The sequence below is a fragment of the Amblyraja radiata genome, chromosome 12 (assembly GCF_010909765.2).
Source record: "Amblyraja radiata isolate CabotCenter1 chromosome 12, sAmbRad1.1.pri, whole genome shotgun sequence".
Classification (NCBI taxonomy): domain Eukaryota; kingdom Metazoa; phylum Chordata; class Chondrichthyes; order Rajiformes; family Rajidae; genus Amblyraja; species Amblyraja radiata.
The window spans coordinates 57956005-57975185 of NC_045967.1; the positions used below are offsets into that span (position 1 = coordinate 57956005).

At 45.3% G+C, this 19181-nt stretch overlaps 1 protein-coding gene across 3 annotated transcripts in view; it reads right to left on the minus strand.

Moving 5' to 3' along the window:
- Positions 1–19181, minus strand: part of LOC116979253 (kelch-like protein 13) — a 184640-nt gene that overhangs the window by 136440 nt on the left and 29019 nt on the right. For 2 of the 3 annotated variants that reach the window (XM_033030855.1, XM_033030854.1), the window contains one exon: positions 1374–1544. The exons of the other annotated variant lie outside the window; for it this stretch is intronic. In XM_033030855.1, coding sequence (XP_032886746.1) covers positions 1374–1429 — 56 coding nt within the window. In that variant the 5' untranslated portion in view covers positions 1430–1544. The remainder of the gene's footprint in view (positions 1–1373; positions 1545–19181) is intronic. 3 annotated transcript variants of the gene reach the window in all.

Sequence of the window (19181 nt, forward strand, 5' to 3'; positions counted from 1 at the left end):
AAATCCAAGCCTTTTTCAAAATATTTTCATCATTTATCTTTAACTAATGAAGTTGGACAAATAAAACAATTTCAAGCATGTTTCTTGCACTTCCCTTAAAACTATCTAGACTTTAGCCAGATTGTCCCAGCACACACACACTGGAACAAATGCAAAAAAAAACATTGCAACTCTGATCTAGACTCTGTTTTGTTTCTTATTTTGTCCTAGACCATTGATGTATAATGCTATAGTTTAAAAAAGATAATAGAATATAAGTTACTTTCAGTTGAAGAAGCAAGGTGTTAGAAGGTCATTGCGCTGAACTACAAAATCAACTGAAGATAGCGTTCGATCATAACGGGTTCAGTGTAGTCAAGTTCCATAAAATAAATATTGTCACAAAACATGTCCAATCTATCTATCCTATTTCTGCTAAGTAAATTTACAGTTCAATTATGTACTATTTTATCACCTTTATATTCAATAAAAAACATAGATTAATATCATGACATAAAATTAGGCTAAAGATGATTTTCTTTTACATTCAGAGTCAATGTCACATAGAAAAAACAACACCTAGTTAAAGCCTGACGGCCATGTTTGACAAACAGAGTATCCTGGTAGCATCATCAAATGTACAGTCCAACCTTCAAGGAGATCTGTTCACCTGTTACCTGCAAATGAAAGAGTGGGAACCTTGGGATAATCCCAGACTATCTCCTCTGCATTCCTTAATTATCTTCCATTAATACTGAATTAATACCATTAGGCAAAGCTGGTGATCTCAAAGTAACAATGCAAGGATACCAGATAAAAGTAGGCCAACAAAAATAAGAGGCTTTTCTTAAAATAAAGGGAAATAAAGTAATGGAAAGTTCTGGTATAGATACATGGCTCATTTCCTTCAGATCAGCTCATTACGCAGTAACTTTGCATGGCAACTTCACATGAACATTCTATAGAACCAACATTTCACATGCTTAGAGGGTCAGGAAATAGCTGGAATTTCACAGCATCAAATGAATATTAAAAGGAATTTCCTACTGACATGCGACACCGGTTTACAATGCCATGAGTTTCCCCAGCGAGAAGTTAGGAACATGGGCAAAGAAATTCTACACATGTTCTACCTGTGTACCTTCTGTACATTGTCAGAACAGAAGGTTGAGAGTAGAAAATTCAGGCATGATTCTGAGTGATATGCAGCAAAACTATGCAGTAATGTATCTTGTCTCCAAATATACTAAACACAGCAGATCAGTCATCTTATTTGAAGTTCACAGACCTGAGTTAAGACTAGACAAGTAAAGAAGTAAAAGCTCCTCTGGAAAACCTCACAATATAAAACCGGGCTACTGGTGCCCTGAGAACCCGGCTTCATCCACACATACCTTGACGGCGGTTGAGGTGATCCGATATTGGCCAGCCGTAACCCTGCGAACTGCATCAGGATGCCCGCTTGGTGCCCCACAACTTGCTGACCCGATGTTAATGAGGCCGATGCCTGATAATCGTGGCTGCCTCTCCACTGTGGGTACGGGTGAGCTCCTGGTGTGCTCCGCCTGTTGATCGCCCAAAAGTCAAAATCAACCCCATTAACTCTTGCCTTTCACACCTTGCCTCAGTTTCAATACTAACAGCATCTAATTAAACAATTCTCAATCCTCTTCCACTCGAACTTTCAATTTTCTTAAAGAAAATATGCTAGCTTTTCTTTTTGTTCAGGGACAAACTGCAAATAAATAGTGTCACCTTGTTCTAAATAAACAGCACTATTTCAGAGTTTATTCCTCATGCAAGAGTGCACATGAAAGATAAAGTTTCAAAAGCTTACCTGATCTTCATTAAACTACTGAACAATTAAAAAAAAGACTGGTTAGCATTTCTGTACCATACCAAACTTGACATGCTATCACAACCTCAGTTATAGAACTGAATACTTGTACTTTTAAACATGGCTAATGTCTCGTGAAGGTCAATTCATTTTCTGAATGGTGGTCCAATTTAAAATCAGAGTAAATGGAAAGTAAATTTCCAGGGAGTGTCAATTCAATCTTTTATTTTTGTCCATATTGGAGATAAGTCGAAGGCTGTCTATTATTATTTTATAACTAGATTAATTATTTGTAACAAATGTTCACTCATTTTCCCTTGGTAAATTTGATAACTGTTCTTTTTTGTTGAGATTGGCGCACTCATCCAATAGCTCGATTCCATTCAAGGTCCAAGGCAGACCTTACCCTGATTCTTGTAAGACTAGAAAGATACTTTACTTTTTGCTAATATCTGCCATTCGAGAAGGTCAGAGCAATACTTAATTCCTTGCAAAGATCAAGGTGATTTACTACCAATTGCAAAAGACAAAACAATATGCTACACTTTTCTGAATACTGGAGTGATACTCCAACACTTTGAAAGATCAAAATGATTTATTATCCCTTTCAGTGTCGAATGTACTGAAGTCATAAGATAAATTAGGAGCTAAATCTAGCAGGGTTTGTAATTTTTCTTCTTGGGTTTCAAAATATAAATCCTTAAACATTGATAGACATTTGTCAAAATATGGTGAATTAGGATTCAAGCTCAAATTTTCTTCTCAGCTTGCTTTGCATAATTTTGTAAGTGGGAACAAGGTAATCAACGGGAATTAAGGTAAAGTTACAAAATTGGTCCCCTGATATTCCAATCTATGGGTTATAAGCAAGGCCTCCGCAAGGAAATGAAATATTCAGATTATGTCCTATTTAAATTAGATTGCATAGCAAACCTGATACATTCCTTGCTAATACCACTAGATCTCTGAACAATCTCTGAGAACTGAAAGTGATAGAAACATAGAAAATAGGTGCAGGAGTAGGCCATTCGGCCCTTCGAGCCTGCCCCGCCATTCAATATGATCATGGCTGATCAATCTGATCTCTGATTGTGATAGGTTACAGAACAGTCAACTAACCGCAGGGTTATACTTAACATATTTTAATGAGCTGAAACACTCCAGTTCTTAGTTGGAATATATATCACTGTTCAAGTATCACAGATATGGACCACAGCAGACCCTAATCCATTCCTTGTTTAGATAGTAAAGTACACCAATCACACCTTTCAAAGTGCCAGTGCATCCCAAAGGACTGTGCAGCAAACTGAGTAATATTGGGAGTGTAGGAAAGAACTGCAGATGCTGGTTTAAATCGAAGGTAGACACAAAATGCTGGAGTAACTCAGCGGGAAAGGCAACATCTCTGAAGAGAAGGAATGGGTGACGTTTCCGGTCGAGATAATTCTTCAGACTGATGTCAGGGGTGTGGACGGGACAGAGATAGAATGTAGTCGGAGACAGTAAGACTGGTGGAAGAACTGGGAAAGGGGAGGGGGAGGGGATGGAGAGAGAGAGGGAAAGCAAGGGCTATTTGGAGTTTTAGAAGTCAATGTTCATACCGCTAGGGCGTAAACCAAGCGAAATACGAGGTGCTGTTCCTCCAATTTGCGCTGGCCCTCACTCTGACAGTAGAGGAGGCCCAGTCGATCAGACAGCTGCAGTTAATTCAGAACGCTGCTGCTCGAGTCCTCACTAAGACCAAAAAAGTAGATCACATTACTCCCGTTCTGAGGTCTTTACACTGGCTTCCTGTCTTTCAAAGAATTGATTTCAAAATACATTACAAAGCACTGAATGGTTTAGGGCCAAAATACATTTCTGATCTTCTGCTTAGCTACGAACCACCCAGACCTCTCAGATCGTCTGGGACAGGTCTGCTCTGTGCCCCCAGAGTCAGAACTAAACATGGAGAGGCAGCATTTAGTTTTTATGCACCACATATCCGGAACAAACTCCCAGAAAACTGCAGGTCTGCTGCAACTCTCAGCTCTTTTAAATCTAGACTGAAGACTTTTCTGTTTGCCGCTGCCTCTCAGTAAACAATACAATTTATTAATTACCTATATTGCACTGTAACTTCTATTCCTGGTTTTATTCTATTTTAAATATTTTATTTGATTGCTTTTAATTTTGTAATTATTTTATCTGAATAATCTAATAATCGATTTTACATCTAAATGTCATTTCATATGTGTTTCTTTCCAATGCTTATAATGTTTTATGTAAAGCACTTTGAATTACCTTGTTGTTGAAAGGTGCTATACAAATAAACTTGCCTTGCCTTGCCTTGCCTTGCCCAGGACAGAAAGGCAGTGTGGGAATGGAAGGGGGAGTTAAAGTGCTGAGCAACCGGGAGATCAGGTAGGTTAAAGTGGACTGAGCGGAGGGGTTCAGCGAAATGAGCCTGCACTTGGTGTCACCGATGTACAGAAGTTGACACCTGGAACAGCGGATACAGTAGATGAGGTTGGAGGAGGTGCAAGTGAAACTCTGCCTCACCTGAAAAGACTGTTGGGGTCCTTGGATGGAGTCAAGGGGGGAGGTAAAGGGACATGTGTCGTATCTACTGCGTTTGCAGGGGAACGGTGCCCGGGGACGGGGTGGTTTGGGTGGGAAGGGACGAGTTGACCAGGGAGTTGCGGAAGGAACAGTCTCTGCGGAAAGCAGAAAGACGAGGAGATGGGAAGATGTGGCAAGCAGTGGGATCCCATTGGAGCTGGCAAAAATGTTGCGAGGATTATATGCTGTATGCGACGGCTGCTTGGGTGGAAATGAGGACAAGGGGGACTCTGACCTTGTTGCAAATCGAGGGGAGGGGGAGCAAGAGCTGAGCTGCGGGATATTGAGGAGACCCTAGTGAGAGCCTCATCTATAATGGAAGAGGGGAACCCCCGTTTCCTAAAGAATGAGGACATCTCCAAAGATCTAGTATGGGAAACCAAATCCTGAGCACAAATGCGGGGTTAATGGAGGAATTGGGAGCAGGGGATAGTCTTTACAGGAAGCAGGGTGGGAAGAAGTGTAGTCTAGATAGCTATGGGAGGCAGTAAATGTCAGTCAATAGTCTGTCTCCTGTGACGGAGACGGTGAGATCCAGAAACGGTAGGGAGTTGTCGGAGATGGTCCAAGTGAATTTGAGTGCAGGATGGAAATTAGTCGTGAAGTTGATGAAGTCAGCGAGTTCTGCATGGGTGCAAGAGGCAGCATCGATGCAGTGGTCAAAATAGAGGAGGTAGAGTTCGGGGATAGGGCCAGTGTATGCCTGGAACAGTGATTGTTCAACGTACCCAACAAAGAGACTGGCATAGCTGGGGCCCATAACTACACCTTGGATTTGGAGGAAGTGGGAGGAGTCGAAGGAGAAAATGTTGCGAGTAAGGACCAGCTCTGCTAGGCGGAGGTGAGTATTAGTAGACGAAAATTGGTCTACTAATACGGTCAAGAAAGAAACAGAGGGCTTTAACACCTTCCTGCTGGGGGGGTGGAGGTGTAGAGTGGCTGGACGTCCATGGTAAAGATGAGTGAGTGGGGGCCTGGAAAACGGAAGTCGTTTAAGAGACGAAGAGCATGAGGTGTCTTGGACATAAGTAGGGAGTGATTGAACCGGGGGGGGAGGGGGGGGGAGGGGGGGGAGGGAAGGGGTGGAGTTAAGGTATGTGGAAATTAATTTGGTGGGACATGAACAAGCAGAAACAATGGGTCTGCCAGGACAGTTCCGTTTGTGGATATTGGGGAGAAGATAAAATCGGGCCGTGTGGGGCTGGGGAACGATAAAGTTGGAGGCTTTAGAGGGCAAAGAGGACAAATAATAAAATCAGAAATGGTGTGTGAAGTTAAGGTCTAATGCTTGAGTGCAATGACTGCTGCTGTAGTGTACAGCAAGATCCCACAGAAGCACCGAGACAAATAGGAATTTCAGTTTTTGTGACTGTAGAATGGTAATTAGCGTGATAACTAGAGTACCATTGAGCAAATCTTTGAACAATTTCCCTGAACAGGAGGAGGTGTATACTCGCACTTTCAAAGCTTCTCAATTAATCCAATTCTTTCTTTAAGGAACGGGGGTTCCCCTCTTCCATTATAGATAAGGCTCTCACTAGGGTCTCCTCGATATCCCGCAGCTCTGTTCTTGCTCCCCCTCCCCCCATTTGCAACAAGGACAGAGTCCCCCTTGTCCTCACCTTCCACCCCGTCAACCGTCGCATAGAGCACATAATCCTCCGACATTTTCGCCACCTCCAATGGGATCCCACCACTGGCCACATCTTCCCATCTCCACCCCTTTCCACTTTCCGCAAAGACTGTTCTCTCTGCAACTCCCTCCTTCCAACCAAACCATTCCCTCCCCAGGTACTTTCCCCTGCAATCGCAGGATATGTCCCTATATCTCCCCCCTCGACTCCGGACAAGGTCCCCAAAAGTCTATTCAGCTGAGGCTATTCACCTGCACCTCCTCCAACCTCATATACTCTATCTGCTGGTCCAGGTGTGGACTCCTGCAAATCGTCCTGACTTAGCATATGCTCGGCTATCGTTTCACTGAACATCTACCTGAACTCCCGGTTGCTCAGCACTTTAACTCCCCCTCACATTTCCACACCGACCTTTCTGTCCTGGGCCTCCTCCATTGTCAGAGTGAGGCCCAGTGCAAATTGGAGGAACAGCACCTCATATTTCGCTTGGGCAGCTTACACCCCAGCAGTATGAACATTGACTTCTCTAACTTCAAGGAAACCTTGCTTTCCCTCTCTATCCTCTCCCCCTTCCCAGTTCTCCCACCAGTCTTACTATCTTCGACTACATTTTATCTCTGTACTGGTCACTCCCTTGACATCAGTCTGAAGGGTCTCAACCCAAAACGTCACCCATTCCTTCTCTCCTGATATGCTGCCTGTCCTGCTGAGCTACCCCAGCATTTTGTGTCTATCTTCGATTTAAACCAGCATCTGCAGTTCTTTCCCACACAATCCAATTCTCCTGCTCTTACTTGTGGACTGAGTTCCTGTTTTTCAAAGATGTATCAATTTTCATTTAACAGGTATTATTGAAACTACATTCACCACCCTTTCAGAATGTGCCTTCCAGATATTAACATCTTCTTTACAATCCTATCCTTCTTCTTTACTTACTGACCGCAGTAATGGAATAATGGAAACAAATTTTAGTTACCTACTACTTTATGAAAACTATCAAATCTTCTGTTAATTCCCTTTATATAAACGAAAAACAATCCTAGCTTCTCTAGTTTCTCCACACTACCAATGTCCTTCCAGATCACTATTTATTTTATTTGCAGCCTCTCCAAGGCCTTGGCGCCAATCTTAAAGTGCGATGCTCAAAATTAGGATGTAATAACTTAATGAAAATCAAATCCTGGGGAGAAAACTGTCAATTGCATTCAGTCATTGCAATTCTCCTCCAAAAGCTAAGGTAGTTTTGATACTCACTCCACAGAGTTACCAGCCATGTCTAATATGAAGGAAAATCTCAACTCTACAACAGATTTCTATATTGCAGTCAGACCTGCATGGCTGTTGAGTGACAACTCATTTTATATATATTATATATATTTATAAAAAATATATAGAAAGTTAAAAACTCGCTGCAATTTGAGGAGCACAGCAAGTCATTTTCTGTTGCTAAGCTATGATGTCATAATGGATGTAACTGGCTTTAAATTCATTGCCATCCTGGCATTGCATGTTTTATTACACTGCACCATGCTGCTGCCCATTCTCACTGCATGTAAAATAGGCTCTGGAGATTCACCAAAAGCATGTTTTTCAGCCTACAAATATAGTTAGCCACCTCTCTGATGATGTTTTAAAAGCAATATTCTTTAAAAAAATAAAAATCACAAGTATTAACACCAGCTCCAAAACAGCATTAAGTAATTGCAGAAATAAGAAATGGAGATGCTGATTTACAATAAATGACACAAAGTCTGGAGTACCTCAGCTGGACAGACAACATCTCTGGACAACATGGATGGTCTGAAGAAAGGTCTCGACCCAAAACGTCACCCATTCCTTCTCCCCAGAGATGCTGCCTGTCCCGCGGAGTTACTCCAGCATTTTATGTCAACCTCGATTTAGTTCTTTCCTACACATGGATAAGTGACGTTTTGGGTAGGAACCGTTCTTCAGACTATTGTGGTTGGGGAGAAGAAAGCTGGAAAAGTGGAGGGGCAGGACAAAGCCTGGCAAATAATAGATGGATACAGGTAAGGGGAGGTTTTGATTTCCTTCTTTTGTATGCATGTGATATGTAATGTTCCTGTAGCCGTGTTCACAATTTATAGTTATGGCAAAAATTGTATTCAATCCAAACCGTTGCATTTGCTCACTTCTCAAGCACGGTTCCCAATAGCCAAGGCATCAGTTCCGGGGCCATCCCATGAATGGCAACCTGGCGTGGTATTCCAAGGCCCCGCGAGCTGAATGCTTTTAATAGCTTGTGAGCCCAAAGGCCTGCTAAAGTTTTTAATGTCTTTGGTTGGCAGAGATATTTAAAAATTATTGAAATTCATTAAAATAATTTGAAATAAAAATTGAAAAACATTAAAGTTATAGTTAAAAACAGTGAAATTAACAAAAACTAAAAAGGAGCTAAACACCCTTATAATAGAAAGCAGAATCAGCTATGGTATTTGTCCAAATCAAGCCTCAACAGTCAAAGATAGACACAAAAAGCTGGAGTAACTCCGCAGGACAGGTATCTCTGGAGAGAAGGAAAGGGTCATGTTTCAGGTTAAGACTTAAAAAATCTCCCACAAATCTCTCCTATTTGTGATAAATGTCTACATTTAGAGGCTAATTTAACACATACGTTTGCAAACTGTATAAAACTTAAACATTTCTGGACAGATATTTTTGAAATAACTTCAGAAGTTATTAATACAAAACTGGACCCAGACACAAAATTAATAATACTTGGAATATCAGAACAAAGCTTAACACTCACAACAAACCAAAGAAACTTCCTTAATTACAGTATAATAACCGGAAAAAAATTAATATTAAAATTTTGGAAAGGCCCTACAACCCCCACAATTAAAATGTGGATTACGGAAATGTCGGAGACCCTATACTTAGAAAGAATTAGACTTGTCTTAATGGACAAACAAGATCTTTTCCATAAAATTTGGGCTCCATTCATTAACTATCTGAAGGGATAGATTGGCACAGTACGAGGACCCAGCTGAAACTTGAACTCAGGAACAGATGAAAAACTATACTTTATAACCTACGAACCTATCTCCATTGATGTATTACAGGTAACCCATTCCACCTCCCTTGTTTTTCTGTTGTGTTGTTTTTTTTTTGCTTTCTTTTTTATTTGTAACTTTCTACCCTCTCTTTTTCTGGCTTTCTATAAAAAATAAAAATACTAGAAGCAGAAGTAATTGATAATGGAAAATTTTAATAATGTATGACTGATGTATATGAAGTTTTTTTTTTTACTATAATATGTAACTACATTTTATAATATGTCTACTTCTAATAAATAAATAAATAAATAAATAAAGTCAAATATATGAAAATGCTGTACATCCAAAATAAAAACAGTATTTGCTTCTTAAAAAAAAAAAGTTTTTTTTAATTAAAAAAAAAAAAAAAAGACTCTTAAAAAAAATAATAATAAAAATAGTAAAAAAATCAAAAAGATCTGACTCAACAGTCAAAAGTTGTTTGCCTAAATTCACAATTGACAAGGGCGTTCGTGTCTAGTCAATAATTCAGTCCATGATGTATAATGCTGGCGGCGGTATTCACGAGAATCTTCAATCTCTCTCTATCTCTGGCAACGGTCCCCAAGTGCCTGAAAACAGCCACCATAGTGCCGGTGCCGAAAAAATCCAAAATCACCAACCTCAACGACTACCGGCCGGTTGCCCTGACTCCAATCCCCATGAAGTGCTTCGAAAGGCTGGTCCTCTCCCATATTAAATCCAGCATCCCTGCCTCACTGGACTCCCATCAGTTTGCATACAGGGCAAATAGATCGACAGAGGATGCCATCTCTCTGGCCCTTCACACTGTCCTGACTCACCTGGACAGACAGGGCACGTATGTGAGGATGCTCTTCATTGACTATAGCTCTGCATTCAATACGGTCATCCCCACCAAGCTCACCACCAAACTCCACCAGCTAGGCCTCAGCTCACCGATATGCGCTTGGATCCTGAGCTTTCTCACGGAGCGACCGCAGGCAGTGAGACTGGGCCCGCACCTGTCCTCCACCATCACCCTGAGCACCGGCACACCACAGGGTTGTGTACTAAGCCCCATGCTCTACTCCCTCTTCACTCACGACTGTGTCCCTGCATTCGACACCAACACCATCGTGAAGTTTGTAGACGACACAACAGTGATTGGGCTGATCACCAACGGTGATGAAACAAAATACAGAGCGGAGGTGCAGAACCTGGCGGACTGGTGCGCCAATAACAACTTGGCACTAAACACCTCCAAGACCAAGGAGCTGATTATTGACTTCAGGAGGTCCCATTCTGGAGAATACGCCCCAATCTCCATTTATGGGGAAAGTGTGGAGAGAGTGTCCAGCTTTAAGTTTCTGGGCACTCACATTTCAGAAGACCTCACATGGTCCACAAACACCACCGCGCTGGTCAAGAAGGCACAGCAACGACTGTTCTTCCTGAGGACATTAAAAAAGACTGGTCTGCCCCAACAGCTGCTGACAACGTTCTACCGCTGCACCACAGAGAGCATACTAACGTATGGCATCTCTGTGTGGTATCTCAGCTGCACGGAGGCGGAGAGGAGAGCTCTTCAGCGCGTCGTCAACAGAGCGCAGAGGATCATCGGGACAGAGCTACCAGCCTTGGAGGGCATCTACCACACGCGGTACCTCAGGAAGGCCCTCAGCATCCATAAGGACTCATCACACCCCTGCCACGGTCTGTTTCAACTACTTCCCACCGGCAGACGTTACAAGGCCTTCTACGCCCGAACCTCCAGACTCAGGAACAGTTTCATCCCAAGAGCTATAGCGGCTCTGAAGATATTCGGTTACCTACCACGCTGCAAAGAAGTAGTAGGTTAATTGGATTGGTGTAATGTAAATTGTCCCTAATGTATAGGATAATGTTAGTGTGCGGGAATCGCTGGTCGGTGCGGACTCGGTGGCCCGAAGGGCATGTATCCGCGCCAGGACAGGTGGTCTTATTGAAACCTACATGATTGAAGTGGGCTGACAATGTGGACAGTGAGATGATTCCCTTAGAATGGTATCTTGAACTCGAGAACTTAGTTTCAGAATATGGGGTCACCCATTTCACATGAATGTGAGGAGGATTTTCTTCTATTAAGGCTGTGAATCTTTGTAGTTCTCTACGTACTGAATTGTGGTGGCAGAATCCTTGATTATACTAACAACTTCCAGACATTTAAATTAGAGGATCAAGGAGGATGGGAGAGAAGGAGAAAGGGTGGCCTAGACCAAGATACAATCAGCCTAGACTAATGGCACAGCAGCTCAAGGGGGCAATCCCTGTTATGTTCTCATACGTGCGAAAGCCCACAAACACTTCCGGTATCAATTTCTGGACGGTTTTCCAGGGTGGATAACATTTCCCTTTGTTGACCAAGGAGTTGTTCAGACCCGCTGCAGTTCTCTGCTATTGATAAGTCAATAAGAGCTAACCCTAACCCTAACCTAGAGGGATAACTTTCCTGTTGGAACTCAGCTGTTCAAAGATCAAATCCAAAAGCCACCCAAATGCAGAGTTAGATTTCACCCACAGAGTCAGGTCGCCGCCACCAGAGCACCGTCTCAGCCCCGAGTCGTGCCGCCGCCACCGGAGCACCGTCTCAGCCCCGAGTCGTGCCGCCGCCACCGGAGCACCGCCTCAGCCTCGAGTCGGGCCACCGCCACCGGAGCACCGTCTCAGCCCCGAGTCGTGCCGCCGCCACCGGAGCACCGCCTCAGACTCGAGTCGGGCCACCGCCACCGGAGCACCGCCTCAGCCCCGAGTCGTGCCGCCCTCACCGGAGCACCGTCTCAGCCCCGAGTCGTGCCGCCGCCACCGGAGCACCGCCTCAGCCTCGAGTCGGGCCACCGCCACCGGAGCACCGTCTCAGCCCCGAGTCATGCCGCCGCCACCGGAACACCGTCTCAGCCCCGAGTCGGGCCACCGCCACCGGAGCACCGTCTCACCCCGAGTCAGGTCGCCGCCACCGGAGCACCATCTCAGCCCCGAGTCAGGTCGCCGCCACCGGAGCACCGTCTCAGCCCCGAGTCGTGCCGCCGCCACCGGAGCACCGCCTCAGCCTCGAGTCGGGCCACTGCCACCGGAGCACCGTCTCAGCCCCGAGTCGTGCCGCTGCCACCGGAGCACCGCCTCAGCCTCGAGTCGGGCCACCGCCACCGGAGCACCGTCTCAGCCCCGAGTCGTGCCGCCGCCACCGGAGCACCGCCTCAGCCCCGAGTCGGGCCACCGCCACTGGAGCACCGCCTCAGCCCCGAGTCGTGCCGCCCTCACCGGAGCACCGTCTCAGCCCCGAGTCGTGCCGCCGCCACCGGAGCACCGCCTCAGCCTCGAGTCGGGCCACCGCCACCGGAGCACCGTCTCAGCCCCGAGTCGTGCCGCCGCCACCGGAACACCGTCTCAGCCCTGAGTCGGGCCACCGCCACCGGAGCACCGCCTCACCCCGAGTCGGGCCACTGCCACCGGAGCACCGTCTCAGCCCCGAGTCAGGTCGCCGCCACCGGAGCACCGTCTCAGCCCCGAGTCAGGTCGCCGCCACCGGAGCACCGTCTCAACCCCGAGTCAGGTCGCCGCCACCGGAGCACCGTCTCAGCCCCGAGTCGTGTCGCCGCCACCGGAGCACCGCCTCAGCCCCGAGTCTGGTCGCCGCCACCGGAGCACCGCCTCAGCCCCGAGTCGGGTTGCCGCCACCAGAGCACCGTCTCAGCCCCGAGTCAGGTCGCCGCCACCGGAGCACCGTCTCAGCCACCGGAGCACCGTCTCAGCCCCGAGTCGGGTCGCCGCCACCGGAGCACCGTCTCAGCCCCGAGTCAGGTCGCCGCCACCGGAGCACAGTCTCAGCAACAAGTCGTGCCGCCGCCACCGGAGCACCGTCTCAGCCCCGAGTCGGGTCGCCGCCACTGGAATGCCGCCACAGCCCGAATTCGGCCAGCCTCGCGTTGGTGAGTCCTGGCTGGCTCTGCTTCCGGAGCCTCGAGGTCGGGCGCAGTTGGAGGCTGCCAGCTCCGCCATTAGGCCTCAGCGCAGACGGAGGCAGAGAAGGGGGATACGACAAAAAGAGTCGCATTCACCCGAAGGAAGAGACAAGAAAACATGTTTCACTCCCCCCAAAAAAGACAGCAGCAAATAGAGCCATAAAGCCATACCCATCACCGAAACAAATGTAAAAGAGAATGCAAAGTCATTCAACAATGGCGACACTGTGGCATAACTGGTAGAGCTGCTACCTCGCAGCATCAAAGATCCAGGTTCAATCCTGACCTTGGTAGCTGTCTGTATGGAGTTTGCACGTTATCCCTCTGACCACGTAAGTTTCCTCAAGGTGCTCCAGCTTCCTCCCACATCCCAAAGATATGCATATTTGTAGGTTAATTGGCATCTGTAAATTGCCCCTAGTCTGTAGGGTGTGGAAAGTGGATGTGAAAGTAGGATAATATGGAACTATTGTGAACGGATGATCAATTGTGTGCAATGACTCTGTGGGCCTAAGGCTCTGTTTCCATGCTGTATCTCTAAACAAATATGTTAATGTTGGAACAGAAATTATAAGACCAAATAGAGGCCAAGAAGGGAATCTTCTCATGGACAAAGACAGTGTAACAAAAGTGCTAAATGAGAACCTTACGTGCATCTACAAAGAAAAATCTGCTGCTGCAACCTAAGCAAAGGTAGAAATTCTGAATGGGATAAAAATGTTACAACAAATATTATCTGCATGATACATCAACTACATCTAAATGGATGATTCACAGGATGTTGATTCCCCAGTTATCAGTCTACTGAATGGACCTCTCTTAACTTAAGGGCATGGTCCTGATCTCTCAACCTACCGCAATGCAGCTTTTGTACTTTTTATATACATCTGCACTTTCTTTGTAGCTGTAACACTGTAATGCAGTCATAGTCATAGAGTGATACAGTGTGGAAACAGGTCCTTCGGCCTAACCTGCCCACACTGGTCAACATGTCCCAGTTACACCAGTCCCACCTGCTTGCGTTTGGTCCATATCCCTCCATACTTGTCCTATCCATGTACCTGTAACTGTTTCTTAAATGTTGTGACAGTCCAAGCCTCATCTACCTCCTCTGGCAACTTGTTCCATACACCCACCACCCTTTGCGTGAAAAGATTACCCTTCAGATTCCTATTAAATATTTTCCCCTTCACCTTAAACCTATGTCTTCTGGTCCTCGATTCCCCTACTCTGGTTAAGAGATTCTGTGCACCTACCCGATTTATTCCTCTCATGATTTTATACACCTCTATAAGATCACCCCTCATCCTCCTGCACTCCAAGGAATAGAGACCCAGCCTAATCAACCTCCCCCTACAGTTCAGACCCTCTAGTCCTGGCAGCAACTTTGTAAATCTTCTCTGAACCCTTTCAAGTTTGACAATATCTTTCCGATAACATGGTGCCCAGAACTGAACACAATTCTCTAAATGCGGTCTCGCCAACATTTTATACAACTGCAACATGACCTCCCAACGTCTATACTCAATAGACACAAAAAGCTGGAGTAACTCAGCGGGACAGGCAGCATCTCTGGAGAGAAGGAATGGGTGACATTTCAGGTCGAGACCCTTCTTCAGACTGGTTAGGGATAAGGGAAATGAGAGAGATAGACGGTGATGTGGAGAGATAAAGAAGAATGAATGAAAGATATGCAAAAGAATAACGATGGTAAAGGAAACAGGCCACTGTAAGCTGTTTGTCGGGTGAAAATGAGAAGCTAGTGCAACTTTGTGGGGGAGGGATAGAGAGAGAGGGGATGCTGGGGCTACCTGAAGTGAAAGAATTCTATACTCAATACTCTGACTGTTGAAGGACTTTTTGACCACCGTATCTAGCTACACTCGACCTTCAAGGAACCATGCACCTTCACTCCTAGATCCTTCTGCTCTACAACACTCCCCTGAGGACTACCATTCACTGTGTAGGTCCTGCCCTTGTTAGTTGTAACATTATATTCTAAACTCTGGTATTTTTCTCTTTGGACTATCTGTTGTACTTGCGTATGATTTGATTGTACACATGTATGATATGATTTGGTAGACAAAAGTGCTGGGGAAACTCAGCGGGTGCGGCAGCATCTATGGAGCGAAGGAAAAAGGCAACGTTTCGGGCCAAAACTTTGTCCATTTCCTTCGCTCCATAGATGCTGCCGCACCCGCTGAGTTTCTCCAGCACTTTTGTCTACCTTCGATTTTCCAGCCTCTGCAGTTCCTTCTTCAACAATATATGATTTGATTGGATACCGTACACATGGAGTTCTCATTGTATCTCCGTTCACATTACAATTAACAATAAACAAAACATTAATAAGCTGGAGCAAAAAAAATCTGATGAAGGCATTCAACTGGTCGAGCAGGATCTGTAATGAACTATATGATTATAATTGTAGAGACCATATTATTGTACAGGTGTGAGGCATGGACTCTCACTCGAGCACTGTCCAAGTTTCTCGATGGTACCTGCACCCCGAATGCTCAGAAAAGTTCAAAATGTCAGTTGGAGGGACCACATCACCAACGCCCACCTCTGACTGAGACGATCAGGTGGAGAAGTATGCGGCTCCGCCACCCAGAAATACCAGCAAACAAGGCTGCGCTGTGGGAACCCACCCATGGAAGACGTGATCCAGGACGATGCTGAAGACGTTGATGGAAGATGCATGTGTAGAGACAAAAGAGGAGCTTGCCAGCTGCATGGAGGACAGAGATGTGTGGTGCGTCCGTCACCGTGCCCGTCGGAAACCAGCACCAATGCATCGCTAATGTTTTCAACGACGATGATGATGATGATATGATTAAGTAGGAAGAGCAATAGTGGAAATTATGTGGTACATAATGATTTATGATATAGGGCTACATAGAGTAAAACTCCAATAATCCTGTCCACTGATGATTCGAATGGTGCCAGATTGGCAGATTATTGAGATTATAGAATAGCTGTTATTTCTATTAACACCTTTGTCAATTCATTTTTATAAGATGCAACTCAATATAAGAATTTATTATTCAGTGAACTGGGTGATCTGACCCCTGGCAAGTAAGACTGCAGCAAATATTACCTGGTGACCGAGATGTTGGCATTTCTGAATAACCAAGTAACATATTACAAGGTAGAAACAAAAAACGCTGGAGTAACTCAGCGGGTCAGCATCTCTGGAGAACATGGATAGGTGACCTTTCGGGTTGGGACATTTCTTCAGATTCACGGATTCAGTAGAGAACAAAGTAAAGTTGACTATAGACAAAAGACAATACACAATAGGTGCAGGAGTAGGCCATTCGGCCCTTCGAGCCAGTACCGCCATTCAATGTGATCATGGCTGATCATCTACAATCAGTACCCGTTCCTGCCTTCTCCCCATATCCCTTGACTCCACTATCTTTAAGAGCTCTGTCTAGCTCATTCTTGAAAGCATCCAGGGAACCAGCCTCCACCGCCATATGAGGCAAAGATTGCAGGTAAATGAGACCACACCTGGAGTACTGTGTGCAGTTTTGGTCTCCTAATTTGAGGAAGGACATTCTTGCTATTCAGGGAGTGCAGCGTAGGTTCACCAGGTTAATTCCCAGGAAGGCTGGACTGAGATATAAAGAAAGAATGGATCGACTGGGCTTGTAATCACTGGAATTTAGAAGGATGAGAGGAGATCTTAAAGAAACATAAAAATCTTAAGGGACAGGCTAGATGAAGGGTAAATGTTTCCGATGTTGGGGGAGTCCAGAACCAGGGGTCAGAGCTTTAGAATAAGGGGTAGGCGATTTAGGACTGAGATGAGGAAAATCGTTTTCACCCAGTGTTGTGAATCTGTGGAATTCAATACAATACAATACAATACCATTTATTTGTCATTTGAACCTCACATGAGGTTCAAACGAAATTTGGTTTCTGCAGGCATACAAGAAAAGAACCAACACAACACAATTTACACAAACCAACACAATTTACACAAACATCCATCACAGTGAATCTCCTCCTCACTGTGATGGAAGGCAAAGTCTTGACTCTCCCCTGCTCTCCATTCTTCTCCCGATGTCAAAGTAAAAGGCCCCGGCGGGCGCTAGCAAGTCCGCGGCCATTTAAAGCCGCGCCGGGCAATGTAAGGCCCCGCTCCAGGTCACTTTCAACCCCGCAATTCGGGCGGGAGAAGTCGCCGTTGCCGGTGCCCCGCAAAGCGGTCTCCCACCGGGGACCCGCGAGCTCCCAGTGTCACCATCCACCGAAGTCGGGTCGCAGCCGCGCGCCACCGCAGCTCTCCACGCTCCACACTCCGAAGCTAGCCAGCTCCACGATGGTAGGTCCGCAGCTCCGCAGGCTCCGTGACTTGAGCCCCCAGGTCGTTCCGGTTGGAGGCCCCTCCACGGTGTTAGGCCCCAACGACAACAGAGACCCGACAGGGAAAAGGTCGGGTCCCCGTACAGGGAAGAGATTTAAAAGTTTCCCCCACCCACCCCCCGCACATACACATTTAAAAGCCCACTACAAACTATACCCTCAACGGGACAAAAAAATAAAACAGAAGGCCATGGAGGCCAATTCACTGGATGTTTTCAAGAGAGAGTTAGATAGAGCTCTTAGAGCTAACGGAATCAAGTGATATGGGAAGAAAGCAGGAACGGGCTACTGATTTTTGATGATCAGCCGCTGTCTCGAATGGCCTACCCCTGCACCTATCTTCTATGTTTCTATGCATGTCTGTGTGAGTGCATTTTACTGCTCCATTGCAGAATCTCTTCAAGGCATGCCTACTTTAAAGAGGTTAGGGCAGCGGTAGAGTTGCTGCCTTTAAGCGCCAGAGACCCGGGTTCAATCCCGACTAAGGGTGCTGCCTGTACAGAGTTTGTACGTTCTCCCCATGACCTGCGCGTGTTTTCTCCGAGATCTTCAGTTTCCTCCCACACTCCAAAGACGTACATGTTTGTAGGTTAATTGGCTTGGTATAAATGTAAATTGTCCTTAGTGTGTGTAGGTAATGTTAATGTGCAGGGATCTCTGGTTGGTGCAAGCTCGGTGGCCTGTTTCTGCACTGTATCTCTAAATTAAAATAAATTAAATTAAACTAAAGGCTCTCCTTTCCATGATGAGAGTTCTGTGAGAACATTTCTCAGTCTGTAGAGTCAGTGATCCATCTCTCTGCTCACCCTCAGCACCAACAATCCAATATTTATAATGAGATACTTGACCGACTTGGTACTTTCAACAGATGGCAAGAGAAACATTACTGCCAAAGCAGAAACAGTTCTGTTATTGGGCAGATGAAACACAAGACGCGCTCAGGGACAATGCAAGGACAGAGGAGATAAAAGCTTGTTTGTGCTGAATGCTTGCAAGCCATTTTTGAAAAATAAGTACAGAGCCAACAGAAAAACAAAGACCTGTTCATTAAAATGTGTGTGTTGCAGACCTCTGGTTAGGTAATATGCAAAGTCAAAGATAAAATCTAATCAAAATTGTTGCAAACATACCTGGTGAAGAATGCGTTTTCCTAAACTAAACTAAAAACTGACAACATTACTATTTTCCCATACAAGTGTTATAAACAGCACAATACAGGATATCCACAAATGTGAACTAGAAGTCCTGAACAATAACAAAGTACAACTAATGACAGCAAATAACATCTTGAGTTTGACTGCAACCTCTAATTATCAAAATGTTCCAAGGCACGGAACAAGAGTTTGGCATTGACCACAGAAGTTTCCCCCACCCACCCCCCGCACATACACATACATCAGGTCAGCTGATCAGCTGCTCCTGGAGGTACCGAGGTCTCAGCGGAAGCTCAGAGGGGATAGAGCCTTCTCTGTTGCTGCTCCGACATTATGGAACACTCTACCTTTGCACATTAGACAGGCCCCTTCACTGTCCATTTTCAAAACTAGTCTTTAAACCCTTTTCTATTCCTTGGCTTTCGCCCCTGCATGAGACTTTGCTCTTGTTTTAGTGTTTCTATTATTGTTTTTTATTGTTTTTACTGTCTTTTAATGTTTTTATTGTTTTGTTTTATGTTTATGATTAGTCATGTACAGCACTTTGTTGCAACAGTGGTTGTTTTTAAAGTGCTCTATAAATAAAG